The 27,760-nt window shown below is 35.7% G+C and overlaps 1 protein-coding gene across 6 annotated transcripts in view; it reads left to right on the forward strand.

Moving 5' to 3' along the window:
* The window catches only part of AKAP9 (A-kinase anchoring protein 9), a 105,544-nt gene that overhangs the window by 55,282 nt on the left and 22,502 nt on the right, over positions 1–27,760 (forward strand). For all 6 annotated transcript variants that reach the window (XM_082297724.1, XM_082297726.1, XM_082297728.1 and 3 more), the window contains 15 exons: positions 751–1,122; positions 1,721–1,945; positions 3,526–3,666; positions 4,213–4,316; positions 5,047–5,252; positions 11,796–12,007; positions 16,314–16,476; positions 19,253–19,465; positions 20,669–20,707; positions 21,893–22,125; positions 22,764–22,883; positions 25,932–26,108; positions 26,218–26,322; positions 26,754–26,906; positions 27,167–27,346. In XM_082297724.1, the coding sequence (XP_082153850.1) occupies positions 751–1,122; positions 1,721–1,945; positions 3,526–3,666; positions 4,213–4,316; positions 5,047–5,252; positions 11,796–12,007; positions 16,314–16,476; positions 19,253–19,465; positions 20,669–20,707; positions 21,893–22,125; positions 22,764–22,883; positions 25,932–26,108; positions 26,218–26,322; positions 26,754–26,906; positions 27,167–27,346 (2,643 nt within the window). The remainder of the gene's footprint in view (positions 1–750; positions 1,123–1,720; positions 1,946–3,525; positions 3,667–4,212; positions 4,317–5,046; positions 5,253–11,795; positions 12,008–16,313; positions 16,477–19,252; positions 19,466–20,668; positions 20,708–21,892; positions 22,126–22,763; positions 22,884–25,931; positions 26,109–26,217; positions 26,323–26,753; positions 26,907–27,166; positions 27,347–27,760) is intronic.

The following is a 27,760-nucleotide window of genomic DNA, read 5'->3' on the forward strand; positions in this document are numbered from 1 at the left end:
AAACCCTTCTTTATGAGGAAACAAATGTTGCATTTGGTTAAGATCAGTTTAAGTTCAAAAGACAAACTCACATTTTCTGGAAAGGAAGAGTTTGGTGTTTTCAAGTGTAACACTTCTGTATTTATTATACTGTTTCACACTTTTTGTAGCTTATGCTTAAATGACTGTATTCTAAATCTAGAATAGAGTTGCTCACATGATTGGAGAGGGGGTTTATTTGTATTAGAGATACTTAATAACACAAAAGTTATCAGCCTGTTGTAACTGCAACTGCAGCTAGTTAGTGCCAATAATTTCTTTCTGGTCAAGTAAAATTCCATGTGCATCAAGCACATGGCACTGCTTTCTTTATACAGCCCAAAATTCCATGTCAGTCGAACTTTTACATAGGATGCTTGGCTGAACAGAGAAAGCTTAGCACAGCTGCTCATAAGTCAGTGTGCCAGCGCTTTTTGAAATCATCGAATAGGATCTTTTTTAAAATGAACGTGATAATTCCATGCTAAATAATCTATTGTAACTGAAAACAGCATCGTAGCTTATTAAACTACCTTAAATACAGAATATCTGTATTTTAAGATGTGACCATTTTCAGGATTGACAAGATATCTTTGTTCTTTTATCTTCCTGTTTTTCTCTGGGAACTTTTGGTATTTACATTTATATTGTTGATGGTCATCTATGAGATTTCTTCAGTAACAGGAGATGCTGTGAAGCATAAACTCATACAGATTTCTCTTATTTATTCAGGTTATTGTGTCAATGAGTGTAGCATTTGCCAAACAGACTGAATTGCCAGGAATTGCTAGACAGAAGGTAGAAGAAGCACCAACACAGATTGTACATCGAGAAGGAATACATTTTGAAATTAAGAAGCAACACAGTGAAGAAGAGGTTGACAGCCTTCTTAGAAAAGCAACAGGAAAAGGCAGTAAGCATGAAGAAGAATTGAAATCACTTTGCAAGGAACTCAGTGAAGAGACTGGAGAGATCAAATCACTTGGAGAACAGCTTCATTCTAACACCAGCCCTGATTGTATATTAGGACAGACCACACATACATCAGTGATTTCTGAAGAACTTTTTTCCCATAGCAAAGGTCTTACAGCAGAAGGAACACCGGTAAGTGTTAAAAAAACCAGCAAAGAAAAAATGAGGATGAAAATTCCATTTAAATATTTCTTTTTCCCTTTCAAAGTGTTGACATCTTCAAACTTAAATTATCTACCCTTCTTTCCTGTGTGCTATGCCTGAGGAAGGGCATATGACACCAACTGTATTGCAGACAATAAATTATTTAAAGACTTTTTGTAAGATAGGTTATATTTTAGTGTTTATACAAAGAACAGATTAAAAATAGTGCTTAAACAGTTTGAGTCTCTTGTGATAAAAGGATATCAGCTGAACACAAAAATTATTCAAGTGATGTAGAGCATACAGTTAGCATTTCATAAACATGGGGTGGGGCCTAGCTGGAATAAATAAGGTAAAAGGGAGTCATAAAAAGCATAAAAGTCAATACTGTTGAGAGTTATTAGAAAAAAGTTGTCTTTTTAAATGAAAAATAATCCTAAGCCTGGACCTTCCAAAGAAGCAGGCAACACGATAATGCTTTCATGACAGATACTTTAATTTATGAAAGCATTTTTTAATATGTATATAAGTATTTCCTAGGAACAGTTGTTGAACATAAAATGCTAAAATTGTTGCACTGTTTCAGCGCTCTGGTGAGATGGCGGCCGCAGACACAGAAATGTCCAGTCAGCTGCTGTTGTACGAGGAGCGTTTGGAGGACATGCGGCAGGAGCTCGTGCGCCAGTACCAGGAGCATCAACAGGCAACTGAGCTACTGAGACAGGGGCACATGCAGCAAATGGAGCGTCAGAAAGAAAATCAGGATCAGCTCTTAGCAGAGCTGGAGAGTCTTAAAGTGCAATTAGCTGAGGTAATACAGAATTCAACCAGTGAGTTAATACTGGTTAACAAAGGGACATCACTAGGCAGATTCATATATTTATGCATTTATATCTATTTAGAGACAGAGACAGAGATGCACATATTTACTCTGTGCATGCCTACACACTCATGCACACACACATATCTGTTTGTACATGCAAACACATATATGCATCTATTTATGGAAGACATGTTTCTTTAATCAAAGCTCAGACAGTGATGGATCGATTTGGACTTCTGTAAATGTGGAACAAATCTGCAGTGCTGCACAGCAGCCAGAAGAGAGTGAGTGTGCATGCGCTGTTAATCGTGCCGCCTCACAGATACGTGGCCCTGTGCAGGATGCAGGCTAGCAGCCATTTACATCAATGAAGCCACCAGCCATGGCTAGAAATACTATAAAATTCTTTGTTTTTCACCATTTGGACTTGAACAGTATCAGTGGCTTCCTGCAACAATGTGGTTTGGCATTTTGGGGTTTTTTTCCCCAGTTCCAGGAGATAAGTCCTTACCAACTTTCAGAATGAAACAAAATCTGTGGGGTTTGGTGGGAAACATCCATGTTTCTTTGCCTTTTCAAACTTAACTTGCTGTCACTCTGTATCTATTCAAAGCCTGCAGTAGATGTGCTAATGAAACTCATTAGTGTATCTTAATGAATAATACTTCAAAAATAGTGTCATTTATAGACATATCTTTCAAGGATTCTTTCCACTAAAAGACAAAGTAAACAGTATTCAGAAGAATATGTCTTGCTCTAATTTAATTTCAACCATGTAACATTATCGAAATGCGCATGAAGGTAGTAATCAGTGAATTCTAAAATTCTTTGCTTTCACTGTGGTGTGGAGCTTCAGACCTTTTCCAAACCTGGTTCTGCTCTGTTTAAGTTTGGGCTTGAGGAACTCTGGAATCTAGAAAGCCAGTCACTTGTACCTTAGGAATCCTTTGCAGCAACATCAGGTGTCTCTCCTAGCATCTTTAAAGGTGTAACAGAATCATTTATCCTGAAAATCTTTCCTTTTGATATATGCATACTTTCTCCTCTTACTTTTTTTTTTTTCAGTTTGTAGCTGCATCTTTGTCAGGGTTGCAAATTCCTGAAACTGATAAAAATCATTAGGTAGAACTTAGGCTGCTGGGATTTTTCCAGTTTTTAATGCCAAGTATGTATGTTCATAAGAACTGCATAGGAATGTATGCGTTGTGTTTAAGCCATGACTACTTCTAGCTCTTCTAAAAGAGAATGTGTGTGGACTTTTTATAAAAATAAGTTATTTTCATCTTTTTTCTTGTGCAAAACATGTTTTAGCATGTAATATTCAGAAATTCCCTCCAGCTTGCATTGTGACCGTTGTGTTTGCTAAAGAGCATAAAAATGGTATGAAAATCTTAAGGGAGGTTTAAGTATTTTTTCGCTGTAGTTCATTCTAGTAAGTGTTTGTAATGATTTAAAGAGATGGACTGAAATTTCATTGTTCAAGGTCTGTAACAAATTAGAAGTGACAGGATTTCCTTTACTCAGAAGCTTAAAAAACTGTGTGAGCCTCTATAACACTTCTTTCTCAGCGTGTCTCAATGGAGAATGACAGCCTCGTTGCAGAGAGAGAGAGGATGCTTTTAGAAGAACTGGAATCATTGAAACAACATTCTGTACCCGGAAAAGAGAGGCTGTTTTGTGAGTTACAGAACAACAGCACACAGACAGAGGTAAATATGGACTTTGACTTTCCGGGCAACCATGGCATGTAAAACCAGCAGAAGTTTCCTTTTCACTGTTACTCTTTCTATGTAATATATTTTTCTAAGAGATGTTGGGTATTGCTGGAAGAGAGCAGCTTTAAGAGTCAAGAGGTGATAGTGGCAAACATAGCCTTTTTACTTAAGGTAAGCAGAAGCTGGTTGAACAGCTTGAAGGTGGGGATTATTACTACAGCTATTTCCTTAGGTAAACTCACTTTTTCATATTGCTATAGCAACACAAACAGAAAATACAACAACTGTTTAATCAGTGTAACAAAGTTCTTTCTAATTGGCCCTGCCTTGGATTTCCTGGTTTGGTCTTGTTAATATTTTTTTCCACACAGTAAGAGTATTACTTGATTTGTAATTTGGTGCAGAAGTATTAAAAAGAAATGACAACTAATTTAGGTTTTGAATTTCATATTCTACTGTATATAAAAAGAATATGTTGATTCTGACATGACAGGATTCCTGTCCTTTTTGTTTTCTCTCCCTCTGCCAAAACTTACTCAGAATGAAAATGAAAACCAGAATGATGTGAGAGAGCAGATCTTTGAGCATGAAGATGGGGGAAGAAAGCCTGATGAAACACCTTCAGCTCTTCTTTCTAAAGAAAGGTGCTTAGAACTGTTAAGAAAATATTTTTCTTAAATTTTGATAATCATGTTCTTGCTGTTATAGTAATAATATTTATAAGCTTTATTCTGACTGATGATAATGTGCATCTTTTGTTCTAGAAAACCATATTTCTAAGTTTAAGTACTTTAGGTTAAACAGTGTCTTATTTTTTATAAAGCCTAACCGTGTAATGGCATAGAGGATGAGACAAATCTTATCCTATCTTACTATATATTTTGTGTTACACACATTGAATCATAAACATTATTTATACACATATGTTTATATACATATTGTATGTACATATGTGAATTAGGTTTATATTGTTACTAATGTTTTATTTTATAATCCCATTTGACTATTCTGTAACTTTTTTGATCTGTGTAGAGGAACAATTTTCTTAACAGTCATTTTGAGAAAAGATTGATTTTGTCATGAATACCAGGCAAAAGCAGACCTCTACTTTAAAAGAATAACTAGATAAAATGCCAGGATAAAAGTAGAAATATTGATAAATACTTTGATTTTTTACATATTTTGTACAAAGAACTGACTTTTAACACAACTGTGTATTTAGTATTTATATGATGTGCGGTTTAGCCTTAAAAAAGAAGTCTTAATTTTGTTATTTCAATTGCAAATCTTTTCTGGTTGCAAGGGTGTATAAAGGATAAAACCCACTTGGAAATCATGGAAAAATGAGAGGATTGATTAGTTTCTGTCCTGCAGGCATGTTTTTCAGAAAGCTAATGAAAAACTCATGAAGATTCTTTTAGAAGTTGTGAAGACAACTGTAGCAATGGAGGAGACAATTGGTCAGCATGTTCTTGGATTACTGGATCGGTCTGGGAAAGTCCAGCCTTCCAAACAAGGTGGATGGGACACTGAGGCAGAGGAGTCAGTGAAACCCTGCATCCGTGTGGGGTATGAAAAAGGTACTGATTGTATGGTTTTATATTTCATAAGAAGTATCATTTGCATACTTTAATGACGTATCTAAATGCTCTTAGTTTTGACATTTTAAATTAAACTTTTTTTTAGGAAAAAGCCCCCACAACCTATTTTTCATTTGAATGCATATGACATATCTGCTTAAGAGACAACATTTCAGGAGTTGTCTGGGTCATGCCCCACACCAGTTACAACTCACATCTAGGGTCCTGTTGCAAAGCCTGCAACACAACAGAAAAGTGATTGAGAATTAGGGGAAAAAAAAAAGTTTCTGTTGAAGGAGGCAAAGAGAATGAAACATAGCTCCATGACATCTTGCACAACTTACACCCTCCTCTGTATGTATGGGGAATGGGAGCTAGTGTCAAGGGCTGTATCTCCAGCAGTGCACTGAAAGTACATAGGTACGTTGCTGGTCACTGAGGGCAGCTGGCGTGGGACAAGCCTATATATATGCTTGTGGACTTCATTAGCTTCCTAAAGAGGTGTTTGCGTGCAAATTACGTTTTGGACACAATTCCAAGAACTTCTTAACTGCCAACACTTGCCCATCAACTGTTTCCAGGAGTGCTAGTTGGCACAAGACTAAAGGAGCATTTTGATGTTGTAGTTAGTTGCATACCAGTGTCTAAGAACTCTACTGGGCTCTGTTTATTTTCTTGTGTCTGCACTAGGATAGTGTTCATTTCTCTTTTGGGCAAGGGTAGGTGCTCAGTTGTATTGCCATTTAGGTACCACTGAGGTTGTGAACATGCATCCTGGGTCTTGTGGGGAGCTAATGAACAACAGATCAATTCAGCCTGAAACTCATTATACATCTGGATTTGGCTGGAATTTTAACTACTATGAATGAGAAAAAGAACTGGAAGTCAAATACTACATTTCAGTATTAAGAAAGTGTCTATTACACGATAGTAATACAACTGGTAAACAAAGGTGAACTTCGCCTCTTTCTTTCAAAATGTAGATTATTGCATATTGTTGATTCCCTCTGGCTTTAAATATAGGTCATGTTAAGCCTCAGGGCAGGTTAGGAAAGGCTGTATGAATTTGTAGCACAGAGACATCTTTTTCAGTTGATCACTCAAAAGGTTATATGCAATGAAATATATAAAGCTGTAGTCAAAAAATTTTTGAATTTTTCAAGTTAACAGCACTTTTATTCTTGTACTGCTGTTTCATTTTTAAAAAGTAACTTTTGTTTTCTACACATCTCACTGTATTTAGTTGTGAGAAAAATTATCTTTTGAAACTTCAGGCTTTTGAAGCCTTGCCTTTTTCCTTAAATAGCAGATTGGATAATTAAGCTTCTGGCCTTAGTTTTTGATGCATTCACTTTTGCCTGCTCTTGCACATCAGTGTGTATTCTTGTATTTGTCACTAATTATTGTCATTAACAATTCTTAATATGGATTACTTGCACTACATATATTTAGCAAAACGCAGTTCCTGGCTTTCATAATGCTACTGTCTAAACACACAACATGCCCTGTAATTGGAATGATTTGCTAATTTCTTGCGAAGTCTTGTGATGGAAGAGTACTCTCTTCAGATAGAAGAAAGCTCTATTCCATTCTGCTAGTGACAAGGTTTGACTGTTTGAACTCTTGTGTTTGCTGTTTTAGTGTGTTTTGAAGAGGTATGTCAGGTTTCACTATTCTGTAACAAAGCAGTGTGTTTGTTCTTGTAATGCCCCTCCTTGGTACAGAGCAGCATTCAAACTGGCCACCTACCAGTTTTTCATTCCCGTATCCTTTTTGCATGCTTCCTTACATTCAGAATAACAATGAAGGAAGGAGTAAACAAAGTAAAAAGTGAAAATTAAAGAAGGGCCAGCCTTACAGTAGCTATAATGGCTGAATGTATGGAGTTGTATTCAGAGTTCTCCTTTTTTGCTCTCCAAATGGTACAGCAGCATCCTTTCTGCCACTGGGGTCATGGCGCCATAATAGTACTGTTTCATCAGCTAAAGTATTTGATTTTTCTTCAAATGGAATTAGATGACAAATTCTGTGTTTTCAGCAGTAGAACTCTTTATTCATTTCCTATGCTAACTCTAAATGGCTTGACAGGAAAAATTTTGAAATTTTTCCTCATTGTTTTACAGAAAAAATAGGTGGACACGGCTTTTTTTTTTTTAAACCGTGCATGTTACTGTATTTTCTAATACCTAGCCAAACAGATCTTCTTTTTTAATTAGTTAGGAAATCAGTAGGAGTAGATTTATACCAATAAAAATCTAATAATAAAGTAGTAAAATTATATGTTTATTGAAGTGAATTCTTTCTGACCATCTGAACATTTACTGACAAACAAAACTCAGCTTACTGTTTTTGCTGAGTTTCAGCATTTTAAAAGCTGAATCATTAAGGTCATATAACTGCACCTGATTTATAGAGCGCATCAGGGTTTAACTAGGTTATCTGAAAGCACAGGATTTTATTTCTAGAAGAGTGAGTAAAGTTCAAATTTCGGTCATAAAACATATCATTGGTAGTGAATGGCATTTGTGCACAGTAATCTGCTGACTTTACTTGGGTAGAGGGACTGCAGTAATGCAGGTTACTCTGGAAAAGCCTGGGAGATTATGGCATTCTTTGAATATTAAACCCTCTTGCCTACTTTCTGAGCTCCTTATTTCTGAGCAGTATACCAGGAAAAAGGTAATAAATAGCTAAACACTGCACTGCCACAAAACTGATTTTTTGTTTTCAACTTGTAACCCCCCTCACCTTAATTCTTTAGTGGAATCACAGGAGTAAACTGAGATACTGGCTCTACATGATGCAGAATATGTATTGCTTCATAAATGTCATTTGGCAGTTCATAAAAAGCTTCTGTATCTGAAACTTCTGAGCAAGCACTGTATAATTAAGCACTTTTCTTAAGATTTAGTGGGCCATGACGTCTGACGTGCTGAACTGCATGCACAGGAGGCAACACAAACATTTGTTTCTTTGGTTGATTCCTTTTTCATTACAAGGACAGAATTTACACAAAGAGATGATAGTTTTACGTAGGCCAGTTATATTCTATTTATTATTTTGTATTGACTGAAAAACAAATTGCAGGACAGAGAAATTTTGTTTAGTTCTGTGGGGGTGGGAGATTGAACGACATTATAAGGATAAACAAATGGGGATTAGAAATTCAGTTGCCAGGGGTGATTAATGAGACTGGACAATATTTCTTTTTCTTGCTTCCACCACTGAAATTCTTGTGGACAGATGCTGTACCAAGATGCTATACTAAGACCATTTTGGGGGGAAGAAGATACAGAGACTTTCACTGTGCGGTTAGGAAGACATTTAATGTGAATTTGTGTTCTTAAGTTCCACTTCGTAGAAATTATAGGATGGATGTCTACATTTATCATTTGGGTTACCAGCCCCATGGTGTAATCAGAATTATTACAAGTTCTTTGTGCATTTGATACTTACTGGTTTTCCTTTGTTATCTTTGACACTAGTAAAGTTTCCATGTGACAGATTATATTTTCAGGGACAGCTCACTTTTTCTTTCCTCATTTCTTATAATTATGTTTCAGGTAAATTATGATGTTTTGTTCTGAGATATTTCATATAACAAAATGATATTTTAATGTTGATTTGTTTTGTATTTATCCAGAAGAAATGGAAGTGAATTACAAAAGAATTGTCATAAAATACAAGGAGTTCTAAGTCTTATGAGTTCCTAGAGGCCAATTGGTGCTGTACTGGTCACTAGCAAGAAGAAATAATAATATTCGAGATATTATTAATGTAAGAAACATATTCTGGACCTGGCTTTTAAAAATTACATTCTGAGCTGCGATCACTGTTTCTAAGTTTTTCTCCAGATGTTTCCAGACAGCCAGTTCAGATGATTTTGCAACCAACTGCACATTTCTGCAGTCATTTTGTATAATCTTTATTTTTGTATTTTACACACGATCATCATTGCACAATTCAGATGTACCTCTCAAGCAAATAATTTACTGAAATAGAAGGGTGACAGGACATGAATTATGGGTTAAATGTGAGAAGGAAAACAGGAACATTGCAGAGATAATTTGTACTCCATCAGGAAAGAATTAGATTGTGCAATAACTAATATGTCATTGTTTTATCTTGTTTATAGCTGTGCTACTGTACTGTGGGCTTTTATTTTGTGAGATCTCTGAAGCTAAGCAGGGTCTTACCTGGTCAGTTCTTAAGATGGGTGGCCTCCAAAGAGCATCAGGTGCTGCAGTAAGTGTGTCGGTGGCTCAGTAGGGAATACATTTTCCTTCAGCTCAGTCTTTAACCAATACTTTGGCACAGCATTTGGAAATACTTACGCTGCTCGATGTCCATCTCAAATGAAGGTCCTTTCTACTCTGAGGATATTAAAGCTTCTGCATCACTATTGATATTTTGAAACACCCAAACCCAGCCCAAATTTGGGTGCTAAGAAGTCAAAATGCTATTGAATAAAAAATGTAAATTATTAATTTTGCAGCCTTCCTTATACGGCAGGGGGATGGAATATTAGGGTGTTGTGGGAAAGTTTTTATGGTCTATAAACCTGCTGCAAATATTTAGTGTGCTGGCAGAAAATGGCTGCTAGCCACTGCTAGGGTGATTCCACTAGAGGATTTTATAACTGATGTTCCAAAGTGCAGTACTCAAAAGTGCTTTGAAATCCTGTGTAGATGAAAGGTGCCATGTGAATGTATATTCTATTCATCTGGTTATTCGTTCCATTCATGCATATAGTGTGCTTCTGTTTTTTCCCTTTGGAGTGTGAAAACAGTTTGTAACATTATATCCCACATATCTAAAAGGAGATATGAAACAGTAATAATACAACTAGAAGAAAAAAATTGCTAAATGCATCTGCATTTGAAATCTTAGCAGTTTTAAGAGAAAAGTAAACAAAGTGAAACCTTCCTGAATTAAAATCACTATAGATTAGTTTGTTGTGTATGGGTCATATATATGGCTGCAGATATTATTGTCAGAATACTTGCAGGTAGGAATGTATGTTAAGTACACCAGGTGGTTAATCATGTAGCAACTTGTTAAAAAAAAAGCTAAAGGCAAACCTCAAAACTAGAATTTGACTTGCTTGCTAGGTTCAAACAACATCAACAAGAGTGCTCATATTGTTATATGCCTGCCAGTATTATTTGCCTACCTGGCTAGGAGGCAAAACCAACAAGACCTAACTACATTTTTAAAGTCAGTTTGTGAGATTGACCTGTTACAATTTCGATTCGATTTCTGTAGCTAAACAAACTGTTCTAGTTCAACAGTCACAATATGTGGAGTAACCAGGAACTCGAATTCAAAGATAACCCAGTATTGCAACTTCATTACTAAACAGGCATTGACTGTTCTTAATTCATTTAGTCATACTGCTGTTCCTGAAAAATAAGATATTTTTGAGAAAATCCTAAGCAAAAACATCTAATTGTTGAAAAAAAGCACTATATAAAAAGATTTATTTTATTTTAAATATGTTCCAGAAATATACTTCATTTAAATAAACTGTCATTTAAAAAAAATCTCAACAGTAGCATTTATTTCTGACATTTCAAATCTATCAGTCTAAGGACATAAAATTTCTTTATTTTTAAAAGACTTTATCAACAATAGTTTCTACTGTCACGATGTACCCACTGTATTGTTTTTTCATACTGAAAGTGTGATTTTAAAACATCTCAAGACTTTCCTTTCACTTGCATTGCTTAAACACAGCCTTGAATTCTAAATATGGCAAATTTGCTGTTTTCTAGATGAATTGCTATCAGTCTAGGCAAAGCTTGTGTGTCTGACTTTTCAGAAAGGATGGATAATGTCCTTAAATGGAATCAGACCTCATGAAAATTGAGAAGCGGGCAAGTGCCAGCTGGCCCAGCAGCAGGGAGAGTTGCAGTGCTGCTGCACTGTATTTGATTTGTTCAGCTACCCATCTTAGTATATTTTCAGTTCACTAATAACCATGCTGAATATTGTTGTTCTGTATTCTGGTCTGTTTGTCCTGAGAAGCCGTCTGAATTGCATGCATGCCTTTCCTTTTACTCACTTGAGTTTGATTCACTGACTTGAACAGTTTTGTGTTAATGCACAGTAACGTAATTGGGTGTTGGTGAAACAGGGACTGACAGTCTGTTTCTGGTTTTGTTTGGGGTTTTTTAACTGATTTGTATTTTAAAGACAATCTTGCAAGTATTACTGCAAGTTATTCTAAGTACTAAGGGTTACTGATCATAAGAAAGGTTTGAAGATGAGTGTCAGAGCCCCTAAGCATACTGAAAGTATGTTTAAAATATTGTCTGTTAATATCTCCTTTTCTCTTGCACTTCTGCTTCTTTTTAATTAACACATTGTATATCTTGTTTGTGTGAGTTTTAGTATGCAATATTTCCCTTTCTGTTTTTGTGACTATGATGAATATTTTAATCATTTTTGGATTTGTCTTTCTTACTGTAACTCAGTTGTACAGTTTTTCATGTTTGCAATTGCTAAGAGTCTGTGTGAAATGGTAACTATTTTTTTTCCCAGAGTCCTGTTCCTCATATCATGGTATTAGTATGGGAGATGATGATATTAACGTGTGGTCAGGAGCAGCAGGTGAAGGACTGCTGAGCCAACATCTTGCAGAAAGTGGAATGGAAATAGATCCTGAAAATGAAGAGCTCATTCTGAATATTAGTTCTCGACTGCAAGCGGCTGTTGAGAAGCTTCTGGAAGCTATCAATGAAACTTCAAATCAGGTGGGGTTATTTAATAGAGAAGCATTTTAAATTTTGTGTCTCAGTTGGGCTTTGTTTTTCTTGTGATTGTGTTTTCATAAGCCTAAAACCCATAGGGCTCATTTTAACAGCTGAGACAATGCTTCAGGTGCCTCCCCCCCAAAAAAGACTGCTCCAACATGACTTTACTGATGAATTTATTTTCCTATTAGAAATCTACTCTCGTCTGTAGAGGAAGCCTGAATTTGGGCATTCTTATCAATCTAGGGCAGTCATGGCTCATACGGATCACCTGCATTCTGCTACAATCCAGAGATGAGACAGGAGGTGTCAGAGCACATAGAGCTGGCCCTTGTGAAGAGGGAGGAATAAGGGGAACTGTGCCTAGTTCTCTTGACAAACATTTTAGTCAATTGACTGGCCAAAAAGGTGGAGCTCTTCTGCTGTCTCTTCCAACTATGGTTTAAACCTAGCCAGCTAAGCACATATCCAACTTGCTATCAGAAAAGGAGTCTGCGCTCTAGCATTTATGTGAGGTATGGGATTCAGGAATAGTATCCAAAAAAGGGGCAGTTTGCTATCAGGGTACTTTGTGTTGGTGGGATGCTGGTTGCTGCCTGGAGTACTTCCTTGTTAACTGGAATGGGAACTATATACCTAGCTCAGTTCAAATCACACTGCGTTTATCATGTGCTTTACTTTTAGACTGTGTACGTCTCAATTCAACGGTATCAAAGTATTTTCCTTCATAGCTTTGTAGCTGAGACTTTGCCAGTACCAGCAACAGAGTTATGGCTCAAATACATAGACACATTTTTTTTCATTAATATCAATTATGCAAAGATGGATTTATCTCTGGTGATCATATATGTTTGGCTTTTTTTTTCTTAAGTTAATAAAAAATTCATCTGTTTACACTTTTTCACACAGTGTAAATATTGACATCTCTCTGGCTGTTCTGTAGAGAAACTGCAAGCATTCAGGCTTGTTTGCTTTGCAGTGTCTGGTGTGTGCTTACTGGATTATATACACTTCTTGTATATACCACAGATATATAGGTGACTTGAAAATAATTTTTAAATATTCAGAAACTGAATACTTTATTTTTTTCTAGTCTGCAAAATTTTATAATCTAAAACTGGTTACATACAGAAAAGATTTTAACCTTTCCTCTGATCAGTTGTGTTGTGCATAGAGGCATGTACCCATTTTTTCAAATAGACTTAAAAGAGTAAGAGAAACCTGGCAAAATCTTCAAAGTAACTGTATGAGACCTGTCTGAACACACACTTTCAGGCCCAAAGTGCAGTTTGAAACTTAAGGCAAGGCATACAGTGGGTGTATTAACTCAAATTCCACCTGCTGGTGTTATGTATAGGTAAATAAAAACTGGGCCACTCCCCTGAACTCTTTCAGTTGGGAGATACTAGAAGGAAGCCTTTAAGCTAGCAGAGTTTGAGAAAGCTCTTCCTGTTGAACTAACTCCAGAAACGAGGATGAATGCAAATAATGACATACCTGTATTTTTCTTTTATTTGCCGTAGTGGAGTTGGAAAATTTTTAGTTTCAGTTTTGTTAGCTTGCTTGTCTGCTGCAGCGATCCTGTGTGAGTAGAAGAAAATTGTGCTTCCTTGCCTTGGAAACTATTTGCCAGTTGCTGTTGGGAGATGTCTGTTGCTTTTTCACGTGAAACTTCTCTAAGAAGGATTTTTTAGGAGTGACCATACAAAGTTTTCCTGTACCTCTTTGTTTGGGATTAATCCACCCCTGAATTACTCAGTTTGAAAAGTAATCTGAGGCTTCCTACTGATTCTGAGTAGGTTTGTCACCGACTGTGCTGGTATGTGTTAAATGCACGTGTTCTGTTACAAATTCCTGTCAGAAATTTCTAAAGCCAGCCCAGCTAGTGCAAAATACCCACGGGACGGTTGAGAAGACAGCAAGAGCAATATTTTCTGGAATGGATTCTTACCGCACCTACTGGGCGTCTAATCTGTTCAGTGGTTTGTGGACTGAAGGCCAAGAAGAAGATACATATGAGGTTGAATCTCGTGTGCCTTTACCATATCCTTTTCCTTTCACCGAACATTTGGATGAGAATAATTCTGTAGTTGTAAATACTTCAATTTTTCACTTCAGCCACAAAAAAAACGGGCACATTTTAAAAGTTGTCTCTAAAATCTCCTTGCCTACACCTCCCTATTCAGTAAGTATACAAGTTTTTAAAAGAAATTAAGCTTAAATAGAAAAGAATGCAATGAAAAATGATATAAAATTGTCTCTACTGTTAAAATTATTATGTACTGCTGATAGGCCCTTTTCCTAGTCACTTTTCAGTGGGCACTGAAAAAGCCTCAGTTATACAATTGATCATTTCTAACACAAGAAATTTAACAATGACAGAAATATGTTAAATTCCAGATATTTGAGATCTCCTTTTAAAGCACTTCAGTGTTACTTACTCCATTTCATTTTTCTCTCTGAGAATAATTCACACTGGGGGAGAGACTGCAGTCAAAGTTGCTCCTTTTTAGCTTTGGTGCACTAACTAGTAACAGTAACTAGCATGAGCTGGAGAATTGCTTCCAGTGATCCCGTGGAGAAACTGTTGATCTTAAAAAATCATGTTTGTGTTTGTACTTCTTTTTTGTTTTGCCCTGTGATATTTTTAACAATACTTCGAGTTGTTATTACTGAAAAAAGCTAGAGAGTAATTTTTATTCTGAGTTTTAACTGGAATATTTCATGCATTTCAGGAAGCCACTTTTACGGTTGTCTCTGTACAGTGAATCTATCATATGTTTCCCTTTTATCTGAGATAGGTCTTTCATTAAACACTTGAAAGTACAAGGCTACCATCAGCGTGCTCAGTGATTTTTAAAAATATCTCAAATCAGTATAGATAGTTGCAGTATTTAGACCTTTCTTTAACCCCTGGCAGAATAAATAAATAACATGAACACGTTAATGATGTCTATCTAAAAAGGAATGCTGTAGAAAAGAAATTGAGTATTTAAATTCAGTCTATAAAAGAGAATGTATTGATTATTCAGACCTTCTTTTCAAAGTGTAAGTGGATAATTTTGTGTGCACTATTCTATTTAATGTTCCTTAACCCATTTTTCTGAGCTTTTAAAGCAAACTCCTCATATTCATGATCTTAGTGGGACTTCGTGTGAAAGCTTTTTTTTTTTTTTTGAGAGGTGGAATATTTTATAGAAACTGTAGATGTTGTTCTCTTTCAAATATCTGCCAATAACCAGAATATTAAAAAGTAAAAAAAAAACAACCAGGAAACCAAAGGAGCAGAAGATGTGTTATTTCATTTTCTGACATTGTTCTTATTCAAAATAAATTGTCTTATTTTGAATACAAGCCACACAAAGAACTCATGCATAGTTCAGCTCTAACAATTTGTGTTTGTGTCCCTCAGAGAGGTGGCTGTAGACTATAAATGTTAGTAGTTGAGAGGTAAAGATTTTAGTAATTGATTTCAGTTTGATGTTATCTTAAATGGACATTTTATGTAATCAAAACTTCTAAAAATGTTTTGTCTTTATGCACTATTTTACTTTTATAATTCTAATTTATTTAGTTTTGAATTTATCATTTTGGGTATGTCTAAACTGTAAATATGCAGTTCTATGTGACATGGTTTTCCAGTACTCCAGGATAGTGGCACAGTGAGACTGTTCTGCATCTGTATTAAACATTAACATGTTAAATATTAACCCACCAGAGAAGGGGAGAAGAATTTTAAAAATCCTTAGTAATTCTGGTGGGTTGACGCTGTTGGAAGAAGCACTGCTTTACTCCCTTGTTGGTTAAAATGTGCAATACTATGAAAATTCACATTTTCCTGGTGTTCTCATCTATCTTTATGTTAAGGAGAAAAAGAGGAGAAGCACCACTTGAGTCAATTCATAATAAGGTTTCTGCCAGTTTTATACAATGTTTTTAAGCCATTGTAAGTGTATGGTGGGTGGTAACTTACCCGTATTTAGTGCAAAACGTTGTCTAAACAAAGGTGAATCTAGTGTAAGCTCATAAATCAGGAATTACCGGAACAAAGACACGGATTTAGCCAGGTGGCTCATGGAGTTCACTATACTGACAAAGCCTGTTTGCTTAGACTTTTGTAAGTCAGTCTTCATCTTGTACTCTGCAAATGAGTGTTCAATAAAGATTTTATCAAATGTTACCAAATATCAAATGTCTAGTGAAGTTATGTGAGACTTCCCATCACTCTGTGAAGCAACTGTTAATTAAATAGGAATGATAGAATAGGTGTTTATCTAATTTCTGTAATTTTTTTTTCCTGTGATAGCTTGAACATGCTAAAATTACTCAGACAGAACTCATGCGAGAGTCCTTCAAGAAGCAACAAGAGGCCACAGAATTTATCAGGTATCAGGAAGAGCTACAAGAACGTCTTAATGAGGAAACCAAAGCCAGAGAGCAGTTGGCTTTGGAACTTAGTAAAGCTGAAGGTGAGTAGCTTTTTTTACAAGTTGTTGGACTTTGCACCTACTTACTTATTAATTGGTAAAGAAATTGCAAATTTTATCCATTTCTTTGCAAGTTTTAGAATGTTATCAGCCTTCTGGATAGTTATGGACATGATGACCTCTGGAGGTCCCTACCAACATCAACCACACTCTAATTCTGTTTTCCAGTTTTGACAATATTAAAAATAATGACAGTATTAAAAATAATAGGTTGTATGTGTGCTTGGATCCTCAAAATTAATTTATTCCATCATAACATGTTTGTTTATGCAGACAAGCTTAAATGTTAACAACTTAAAATCATAAATAGTTGAGGCTGGAAGGCACCTCTGGAGATCAACTATTCCAGCCCCTTGCTCAAAGCAAGATCAGGTAGAGCAGCTTGCCTAGGGCTGTGTTCAGTCAAGTTTTGAATGTCCACCACCTCTCTGAGTGGCTATTCCAGTGTTTGACCACTGGAGCACGTTCCTGTGTTCGACCAGCGTCAGTGAGGGGAAAGGAAAAACACCCCAAACTTATTTTCACATGTTGAAGTGCAGTTTCCCATATTTCAGTTTGTGCCTGCTGCCTCATGACCTTGACACAGAGCCTTTACTCTGAATGTGATGATATGGTGGTGATATGTTTCAGTTTGTGCTGTTTGAAGTGATCTTTTAAAAAGTGTATTTGCAACTGCATTAAGGAAACAATTAAAAATTGTAGGGTCTTACAAATCTAATAATCTATTCTGATATCAGGAAAATATGTTCAAATCTGACAGACACTGTTTGTTCTCTTGTTTTGATAGCTCAATGTTTTGTAGCCACCCAACATGTCTATCATTATCTGTGATTAGCATCTGGAAAAGATGCAAAAAACACCTGCTCTGTAGGTAGGATCTCTGTAGTAGTAAGCAGAAAGGTATTTTTGATAGTCTTGAAGCTCAGCAGACTTCTCTGTTGCAAAGTGGGAGCATAGAGTGAAGTTTGATAGCCAAATGTTACTCCTGGAGAATGCTACCCTGCCAGGCTCACACTTCTTACACAGACAGATAATCCATCATGATTTCACATGCTATTAATAGCTGGGACACACATAAGCTGAAAAGCAGTGCAGGTTTCTAAGCCATGTGTCTAAAATGTGGTGTGAGGGACACTTGGTCGCCTGTCAGTTCATACAGCATAGATGTTGTGTGTCAGCAGCAGCAGTACTGGCTACAACATTTCAGTAGCTTTAGCAAAGCCAGAAAGGATGAAAATTTATTTCAGAAGGAATAGATTCAAATCTAAAATAGGCATTACTACTTTTTTTTTCCCCAAGATTAAATTAAGAGTGAAAAAAATTGTTTGGAACACATCTAAACATGCAAAAATACGAAGAACTCTTCCACAAGATATAAATGACCTAAGAATTTATATTCTGACACAGATGGACTTACAAAATTTTTAGTATTGAAGAATTTCAGAATGTAGGCAGCTGCTTTTTTTGGAGGATAGTATTTTGTCTTGATAGAAATTTTATTCACAAATCTTCAATAATAAAGTAAAAAGGCCTAATATATTAGGATGGAATGGCTGTATTGATTTGGTTCATGAACAGTTCTAGAATATAAGAGACAGAATTAGATGTTAGTTTTAGCCTTTGATAAATATATTGCACAGTTGTAAGTTAGGTGCATTTGAAATTAATGCACTTCTAAATGACTGGCACCTTTTTTTGTTGATGTTGATATAATGAAACAAAGATGTCATAGAAGGCTTTTGATTTCATTTCTGCCCATTGAAGTGAGTTGTGAGCACACTCTGACAAAGAAATCTACATTCTTTTATTAAATTTCTTAGGTAGGTATGCAGAACAATGTCTTAGTTCATTATACATCTGATGGTACTCTGTCTTCTCTTGAGATAAAATTTGTCATTTATGATCATTTCTTTCTTATCACAAAAAATGCTGTAGCTGAGACATTTTCAAACCTCTTGTGTTTTAGTGGTGTCAGATACGACTTATCTGATATGATAGAAAAGCTAATGCAAATTTGTTCACTGAACTCTGAAAATTTTCATTACATCTCAAAAAAAAGTTGGCAGAAGTAAATACCACGATGTGTGATTTTAACAGACTTCATTGTTCATAACTTTTTTGTGGGAATGTGCATTCCATTTAACCTGGGAATGCCCTCTCAACTTCAAATCTGTTAAGTACTCATTGTGAACAGTATCTGATATGGTGGGAATAACCACTGGAGTTTGTACTGTCTCAAGGTTTTGAAATGTTATAAATGATGTTACTCGTTCAGTATTTTCTGTTTCAATATCCAGTCCTAAATGTCTGTATTCTCTGTGAATTCAAATATGGAAAAAAAGATGGGTCTACATTGTTAACAAATGGAAATATCTTTAGCTTTTCTACATTCTCAAGATAGGGTAAAATCCATTTTAATACTGATTCAGGACTAGATATGTAGTGTTTTATACTGAATTTATTTAAATTTCTTATTTCTCCTGTGTTTATTACATATGTATTTTTCCTTGGCTTTGGAGTTGCTGTTTGCTCCAGAGGTTTTGTGCGGAGTGAAAATTAAGAGCTGTATTTGGTGTTCTGCTGTCTTTGCTATAATTTGTTTATCATGAAAGGATAGCAAGGACAGGAGTAAAAATTGTCAAGTGTTGAGCAAACAACATACATGTGCATGCATGTCAGAATACAGGTAGTGACTTCAACAAGAAAAAAATTGGTTTTGATTGTCTATTAAATCTGCCTCCAAACTGGTTTTTTACAGGCCTCATTGATGGTTATGCAGATGAGAAAACGTTTCTGGAAAAACAACTCCAGGAAAAAATAGATGTAATTGACCATCTTGAGCAAGAGCTGCTGTGTACAGGTAACAAATTGCAGGAGTTAGAGGCTGAACAGCAGCAGGTCCAGGAAGAAAAGGAATTACTCTCCAGACAGAAGGACGCCATGAGAGCAGAGGCGGGGCCAGTAGAGCAGCGTATGTATTCATCACGATCTTTCTATGAGATTTTCTTACACTTCCAAATAAAATAATAACTAGTCTTGGCAAAGGCTTCTCCCCATTGCCTGTGTGATCATTAATAAAAATGTGATAGGGCCAAATGTGGTATTTTCACACCTGTTGCCTAATGTTGGCATGATAACTTTCTTGATTTTTAAACAAGAAATGACTGAATTTTTACAAGTGTTGAGAAATTACAGTTGTTCTTTTAGCCAGAGAAAGCTTTATCTCCAAAGATCTTCTTTTATTTAGATTATCACTGGAGATGGAATAGCAACAATGGATATAAATTCTGTCTAAATACTTTCAAAACAGAAAGATGGACTAGGAAGCATACCCACCAGAACATGATTGCACTACGTGTGATGGCTGTATTTATTGTAGGCAAGGAAGATAAACTTTTCTAATAAATTCCTCTTTCAGGGAAGAACAGCACAGAAGTTGCATGATAAAGAAAGGCTTTTATCTACCAGTAATGAAAGCTTTCAGTCCTGATGGTGAACATTTCAGATATATACCATGTCAATGTAATCTAACTAACTGCTTACTCAAAAAAAGCATTTACCCTCATGAAGTAAATACGTCTTTTAATTCTTCCTTAAACTAATAACTGAAATTAATGTTTCATGTTTGAGAGGGGAAGAAAATTAGAACACTAGTATTTTAAGAAGTACTGATCTTTCAAGGATTGCAGTGCTTACATTGTAAATAGCAGGATGAAGTTACCATTTTATTTAATTTCTAGAAGTTTATTCCAGTTTATAATGTTGCTATTTTTATGGATTGCACATCTTGTGTATTTGCCATTTCCTGCAGTTTTCTGTAACAACAAAATTGTAAGAACAACCTGCTGCTTCCTACTCTGTAGTAAAGAAGATCTTGTCTGTGATTCCTCTTTAGTTATTTTTGGTATGGTTTAGGCTTCTAAATATTTTTAAGTTATTTTCATGTATAAGAGCTGTAAGGATAAACAATTCTATAAGTATGTGTAGGCACTTATATCATGCATACCAGAATAACTTGTCACATTCCCTAAGTTATCTCAACAACTTTGTCATTAAATGCCACATCTATCTTTGGCTTCATTTTCTCTTACATTGTTGCACCACAAGAAAACTGTAGCTGGCATGTGAATTACTTTGCTTCTTTTTTTTGTTTTCTCTCTCTCTATTCTCCTAGGCCTAGTAGATGCTGCAATCGATGCAGCTTCCCAAGCAGGTGTGTTTGTATGTTGCATGGCCAATCTGTAACTGGGTGGAAGACTTACACGTACTGACATTGTTAATCAGGATTATTGGGCTTTTGGCTTACTGACGTTACTTGTATTTCTTACTGGCCTGCAGCTTTGATGTTGTATTTCATACTCAGTTCAACGTTTTGCTAACAACATTTCTTTTGATTTCTAAACATAAGCAAATTCATCAATAACCATCATCTTATTCACCTATGAATTACAGTTACTTAGATGGTATTGGAGAGATATTTTTGTAGTCTTTTATTGCTTTTTATTTCCAAATACAGCTAAGTCGTTCACTGTGATAATTAAAGTTTTTATTATATTGATACATAGTGGTTACCTAGAAATGAGAATTGGTTAAATACGATGTAAGATGATGGTGCCTGAAGGATCTTTCTTCTCTAGTGAAAGTAAATTTTATTGTTTCTGTTAAAATATCAGTCCTGTTTTTAAGATTCTCCAAAAGTAAGTGCGCTTAGCTGTTTGGGTTTTACCTCAAGGGGTTCGTACGTTTAGTTAATAGGTACTTCAGTGGGCTGTGGCTTAAGAGTCTTGGAGTGGTTTGGGGCTTTCCTATATATGTGCTTGCTGGCTTTTTTGTGATGACTCAAAATTGGGCATTCATGCAGTCACTGATTTTGCAAGCTCCAGTTGCAGGTCAGTAATTTTCCTTTCTGTCTGCCCAGCAGTCTCTCAGTATTTCCCCTGAATTATTTGTGTGTATCACATTAAATAATGAAATCTGGGAGTGGATTGATTTTACTGGCAATGGGGATGAGAAGAGGGTTGGGTTTTCTGTGCATCATTGTTAACTCCTGTGCTGACTCTAGCTGTGGTTTCACCCCATGCATTTCCTTTTCTTTTCAATTGTACAATGGCCTCTTAATTGATATAAAACTTAAACGAGGAAGTGATCTGATACAACTTCAGTAACAGTCCTTTGAAGACTAACTAAAGGATAGTAATTTTAATATGAATTTGCTTCAGTCATTATCCTGATAATTTCTCAGAAGAAAATATATTTTCAAAGAAAGAAAAATAGTAAAAACCCAAGCCAGTTCACATCCTTCTGTAGATTACAGCATGGATACCTTGGGGAGCGATTTTGCTTTATAACATTGCTTACTGTTCATACCTAAAAGCAGTGATGCTTTTATTATACTCAGAATTACTGGAGGAAACAGAAAAGCTAATGAAGGAAAAAATTGAAGTACAACGTCAAGCTGAAAAAGAGTATGATGACCTTCAGAAGCAAGTTAAAGTCTTGGAAATAGACTTGGAAGAGCAAGTCAATCGTTTCATAGAGCTAGAACAAGAGAAAAATGCAGAACTAATGGACTTAAGGCAGCAAAACCAGGCCTTGGAGAAACAACTTGAGAAAACAAGAAAATTTCTAGATGTAAGTATGGTAAAAGGCAGATTTTATGAAGGTGGGTTGGTAGCACTGGTGCTGAGGTTTGATTCAAGGGGAAATGCTAATTTTTTGCAGATTTTGAGCAAACATAGGCAGATGGTAGCAAATATAGGCACTGCTGTAGGTTCCAGCCCAAGAATTTAATAACATTTTAAAAGTTGAAAATTAATTGGAGGTGCTTACTTGGGACAGCTCTGTATTTCAAGCAATTTATAATTATTTTTTTCTGATTGCTCTTCATCAGTATTAACACAGAGTTCATTTCTATTTTGAATTTCTGTTTATTCTACATTTATCGAATACAAACATTAGGAATGAAATCATTAAATATTTGCTTACTGTCATTTGTGTAGTATATCTGGAACAGAAGAAACAGACTTGTCATTTTTGTGAAATATTACTTGATGTGTCTCTGCTATGCTAATTTTTTTATTAAAAAATATGAGATTTATTGCCCCAAATGATGAAGATGTTAATGGTAGCTGCAATAGGTTCTGCTGCCTTAAAAAATACTCACATACTGTTACCAGGCTCACATTAATGCAAGTTAAGAAGTAATAAGATACTTAACTTGGATTGGGTTTAAATCAAATGGTGTATCCACATAATTTCCTAACTTTCAGGAGCAAGCAATTGACCGAGAGCATGAGAGAGATGTATTCCAGCAAGAGATACAGAAGCTGGAGCAACAGCTTAAGGTTCCACAAAGGAGTCAGCCTGTCAATGAACATCAAACCAGAGAGGTAACACATTTTATTACTTATATTCAATGAACATAAATGACAAGTTGACAGCTGTTAAGTTATTATAGTGAAGCTATTTTATGGTGTACCTACTCTGCATCCATTCGCAAACCAGGAAAGTAAATCCCCTGAGACTGAAGGTGTTGTAGGAAAGTGGTGAACTGTGTTTTGGGGATTTTTTTAGGCTGTTTAGTTTTAGTAGCAGACGTACAGAAACGTCTTAACTTTCAATAAGGCTCTCTCCTATAACTTAACTTAGAAAATCCACTGTTCTCAAAAGTTTGTGGAAGCATTCAAGACTGTTTTAACAATTTTACATGTTCTTATGTAGTTTTTTGACATCCTGTTAATAGCAGAGGTACGCCACTGAGGGAATTGAGTTGCTGAGGTGTAACACCTGAGATGTTGCAGCACTCTCTGTGTACACCTGAACCTCCCCAGTGAATGTCTGCTGGCACTGGAACAAATGTAGTGACTCTAGAGCAGCAGCTCAGGGGACTCACAGAAAACTCTTAGACTCTGGAAAATCAAGAAGTGGCAGCAGTGTAAATGCTTTTATAATGTAAATGCTATTATAATGCTTTTGCAGATTTTGTTTGATGAACTGTTAGTCAATTAAATAACATTTTATTTTTTGTGGGTTTTCTTGTGTGCTGCTTTTTGATCAAGGTTGATACTTTTGCATTATTTTCTTGCTTGATTTTCAGTATTAAAATGCCCTCTATTAAGTTAGACTGTCATTTTCAAATCAAAGGTCTTACTGGAGTAGTTCAGTTGCTGTTAATTCAGTTCTTAAATATTAGCAGTATTTAGTATTCTGTATTATATAAAACAGCAGAAGGTGTCCCTGCCTGTGGCAGGTGTGTTGGAACTAGGTGATCTTTAAGGTCCCTTCCAACCCAAACCATTCTATGATTCTAGGATATAGTTTAGGACCACAGACAGTAATAGGATGCAACTGCTATATGCGAGATGTGGGTGTCAAAGTACTTATTTATTTAGAATTTCCAGGTTTAGAACTGTTTCGTTGGGTTTCTAAATATATTTTAGTGCAAAGGTTTGTGAAAGATGACGTTCAGTCAGTACTATGGGATATGGTTGTCATCAGCCTCTGTGAACAATGAATTGTCTGGAATTAGCTGTGTACGTGTTAAACAAAACATATACAGAAATTCTGCATCTATTTCCTTCTGTTGCCAAGAGTGTGCACATTCCTCTCCTGCTTACGTATTACACAGATGGAGGTGGCTCTAGCACAATTAATATTCCTGAATCCAGGATGTTCATTTTGGGTTCATTTTGTGACGTGTTTGTTTATTATTTGTGGCATGGATAGCATATGAATTCCTGATTAAAATTCTCACATTGAAAAAAAATTCTCCCAAGAAAAGGTCAAATTTGATAGCACAATAAAAATTGTCCTATTTGCTCAGAATCTATATGTAAAAATCACCCTGATTTATATGTACATATACGCGTATGTGTATACTCTTAAATTGGCAGATATGCTACAATGGAAATTTAAAGCATGCTGTGAAATGAAAGACAGCTTTAACTGTGATTAAAATTTTGAGATTTATGTTTGATATTTTTACATTAGAATTTTTTAGTAAGTGGAAAGACAGCAAGATAATGTCTGCAAGCATCACGGATGCAGCAGCTGATTTACATATGGGTGATGTTAAATGTGATATGCTAGAAGTTATAGACAGGATTTTCAATAATGTATTACGTTTACATTTATCTTATCAAGTGTGGTACATATAGTATATTTTGATGTCACAGTGTTCCTTGAAATACTTTGTAAATATGCATATTTTCATTATTTATCATGCTTTTGAGAGCGCTGTTCTATTTTTCATAGTTGCACATTTTTTAAAATCCTCTTCTGCTTTGAGGGAATGCCATAAGCATTTTCAGTTGATAATTTGTTTCTTACTGTTGTTTCAGCTTTGTCAACTTATTCCGGGGAGGGTCTTCGTAGAGTCTGCTCTAGACTTGATTTTCATTTTTCCATTTCTCTCTCAGGACTTTTCTGAGGTCACTTCAGACTGTGATGTTACTCATGGATGGATAACGTCAATAATACCATCCAGTCAGCTTTATGTTCTGGTCCTCTTCTCTCCTATCTCTTGAAATGCTTTGAGTCTTCTACCTTTTGGCTACATCGTAACTTCCTAATTGTAAATACTGAAATCAGTTTCTGGAGTGGGACAAATATTACTTTCCCTGTCTCTTGCTCAATTACTCAGGTCTTAACTCTGTACATCATACTATGGATTTGTTATGCATCTTTCTTATCTTTAATTTCAATTAATAATTTCTGAAATGGAGCTAGAAATTGATAGATATTACTATGTCTGCTACTTCAGTTAATCTTTTAATATGTTATTGCTGAGATACATACATCTGACCTGCTGAGATTCAGAATGTTTTATTTGGATGTTTTGTCCCCCATAGAAAGTGAAATTACTACATCCGTGACATCTGTTTGGTCCCATTTAAGGAACACAGCAAGAAAACAAAGCTTCCTGTCTTTTGTCATTTAAGTATAGCTATTCTCTTCAATGTTAAATACCCAGTGAGTTTTAGGATATTTCTGTATGTCACAAATCAGCTCCTTCTTTTGAATAATTTTGTCACAGATTTTTAGAGCTATGATTTTCCTCAGAGGCAAATAGCATCTTGACCATAGGGTCAAGACATTCCATCCACAGACGTTAAAGGCATCATTTTAGTGTGCTGCATAGGGATGCTGTGCTGCTTGCTTTTGACTGACTACAGAGTATGAAGGCTTCAGAAGGACAAGATCAGTTCTAGAGAGCAGGCAATGCAGCACAGAACATACCACTTCTTAAATAATGCTGTTGGTATTTGTTGATGTCGTACCACAGTATCCTGACATTCTGTTTCACCTAAAGAGTAGGAGTTTTCTTATGGGAGAAAAAGAGGAATATTTTCTCCCCGTCAAAAATGCATGGTGTTGCCATTGCTAGTGAACCCTTGCAAGTGTAATACAATATAATAATTTTGCCATATTGTCACCAGGTTGAACAGTTAACAAATCATCTCAAAGAGAAAACAGACAAATGCAGTGAGCTTTTGCTCTCCAAGGAGCAACTTCAGAGAGATGTACAAGAACGAAATGAAGAAATTGAGAAGCTAGAATGCAGGATAAGAGAACTGGAACAAGCCTTAATCATCAGTGCTGACCACTTGCAAAAGGTATTGCTTGGTCGAAATTTATCAAGGGTTTGCTCCTTTCGTATTTTCTTGAGACCAAAATAGTGTATTTTTTTAATCTGATAACTGTTAATATTATTCCTATGTAAAGGTGGAGGAAAGGAAACAGTTTGGCACCATCATAGTAAAGGGAGAGTTACCTCTTGAAGTACAACTGCAAGCTGAACGAGAAGCTGTGGACAGAAAAGAAAAGGAGGTAAAATTCCTGTGAAAAGTTCCATCTTTCCATTTACATGTTGTTTTGTCAGGTTTTGCTTTTAGTTGAGTTTAGTGAACTATACAGATGAAATTTTTTACAGTTAGAGAGACAGCAGTCCAAATCCCTTTGAAATTCTCCTGTGATCCATGATAGTTGTTGTTCTGTGTTAATATTTATGACTTGAAAGAGTGTTTCTGAAATAAAAATTCAGCCCAATTAGTGCAAACTTCGTGATGATTTCAACTGATTTTTTTAGTGGTGTTTAAAATTCCATTCAGTTTAAGGACTCAGAATGTCACCAAGCGCACATTGTTTTGTTTGCGCTTAGCAAACCAATTTACTGTGGACATTGTACTTGAAATTTATAACATTTAATTTTTGGTATGGCTGCCTACTCCTTTTCCTTCTCCTTTTGTTTGGAAACATAGGTCACGAACCTTGAGGAACAATTGGAGCAGTTTCGTGAGGAGCTAGAAAATAAAAATGAAGAAGTTCAGCAACTGCACATGCAGCTAGAAATTCAGCGAAAGGAGTCCACTACACACTTGCAGGAACTTGAACAAGAAAACAAATTATTTAAGGTAACTGTGTAACAGAGAAGCCTAAAGATTTATTCTCCTTCCTCTGCAGAAATAAGTTCTTTGAAAATGCCAAGACAGCAAATTCTTTCTCTTTCTCAAGCATTCCACTGTTCAATTTGCCAGAATATTTAAATTTTATATGATTACTTGTCATTCCATGAAATTTGTTTATTTTAATTCCTACACTTGAAATACTCATACAAGAATATGCAGAAAATGTTATGTACAACTGTAACGTGGTTTTGGGGTTTTTTTGGCAGGATGAAATGGAAATACTAGGACTAGCTATCCAGAAATCTGAAGATGCCACCATAAAGGACCATCATTTAGTGGCTGGGAGGCTTGCTCACATCATGCAAGAAAAGGATCAGGAAATATATCATCTTCATGAACAAATAGCAAAACTGCAAAAGCAACTTGAAGTCACAACTGACAACAAGGTACACACTTCTGAAATCCTTTTCAGAGTCCTACTTTGTGCTACTAACTCTTTGAAGGAAAAAAACACTCTGTCCCCCACCAGTTGCATTATCTTCTATTGCTGCCTTAATTTAAAAATGCAGATGCTTCAGTTTCAAGGAATGCTTTAAACCTAATCTCTTTTTCTTTTTTAGTCTTGTTTATGACAGATGCTTTTTGCTTGCTTTTCTTTTTAATTATTCTGCCTTATTTCTGTTTGAGTTTTTGTTTTAAATTCTTCTTCATTCCTTATTTTTCTGATACGTCTGAATATTTAGTAGTATGTAGGTAGCTGAATTCAATCTCAACATTCATTTTAGCATCTTCCCTCACATGACTTCATTTAGTGTTACGCTCCAGTGACACCTGCTGGGTAATGTTGGATTTTAATGCAT

This window comes from Coloeus monedula, assembly GCF_965178545.1.
Source record: "Coloeus monedula genome assembly, chromosome: 1".
In the NCBI taxonomy this organism is placed as follows: domain Eukaryota; kingdom Metazoa; phylum Chordata; class Aves; order Passeriformes; family Corvidae; genus Coloeus; species Coloeus monedula.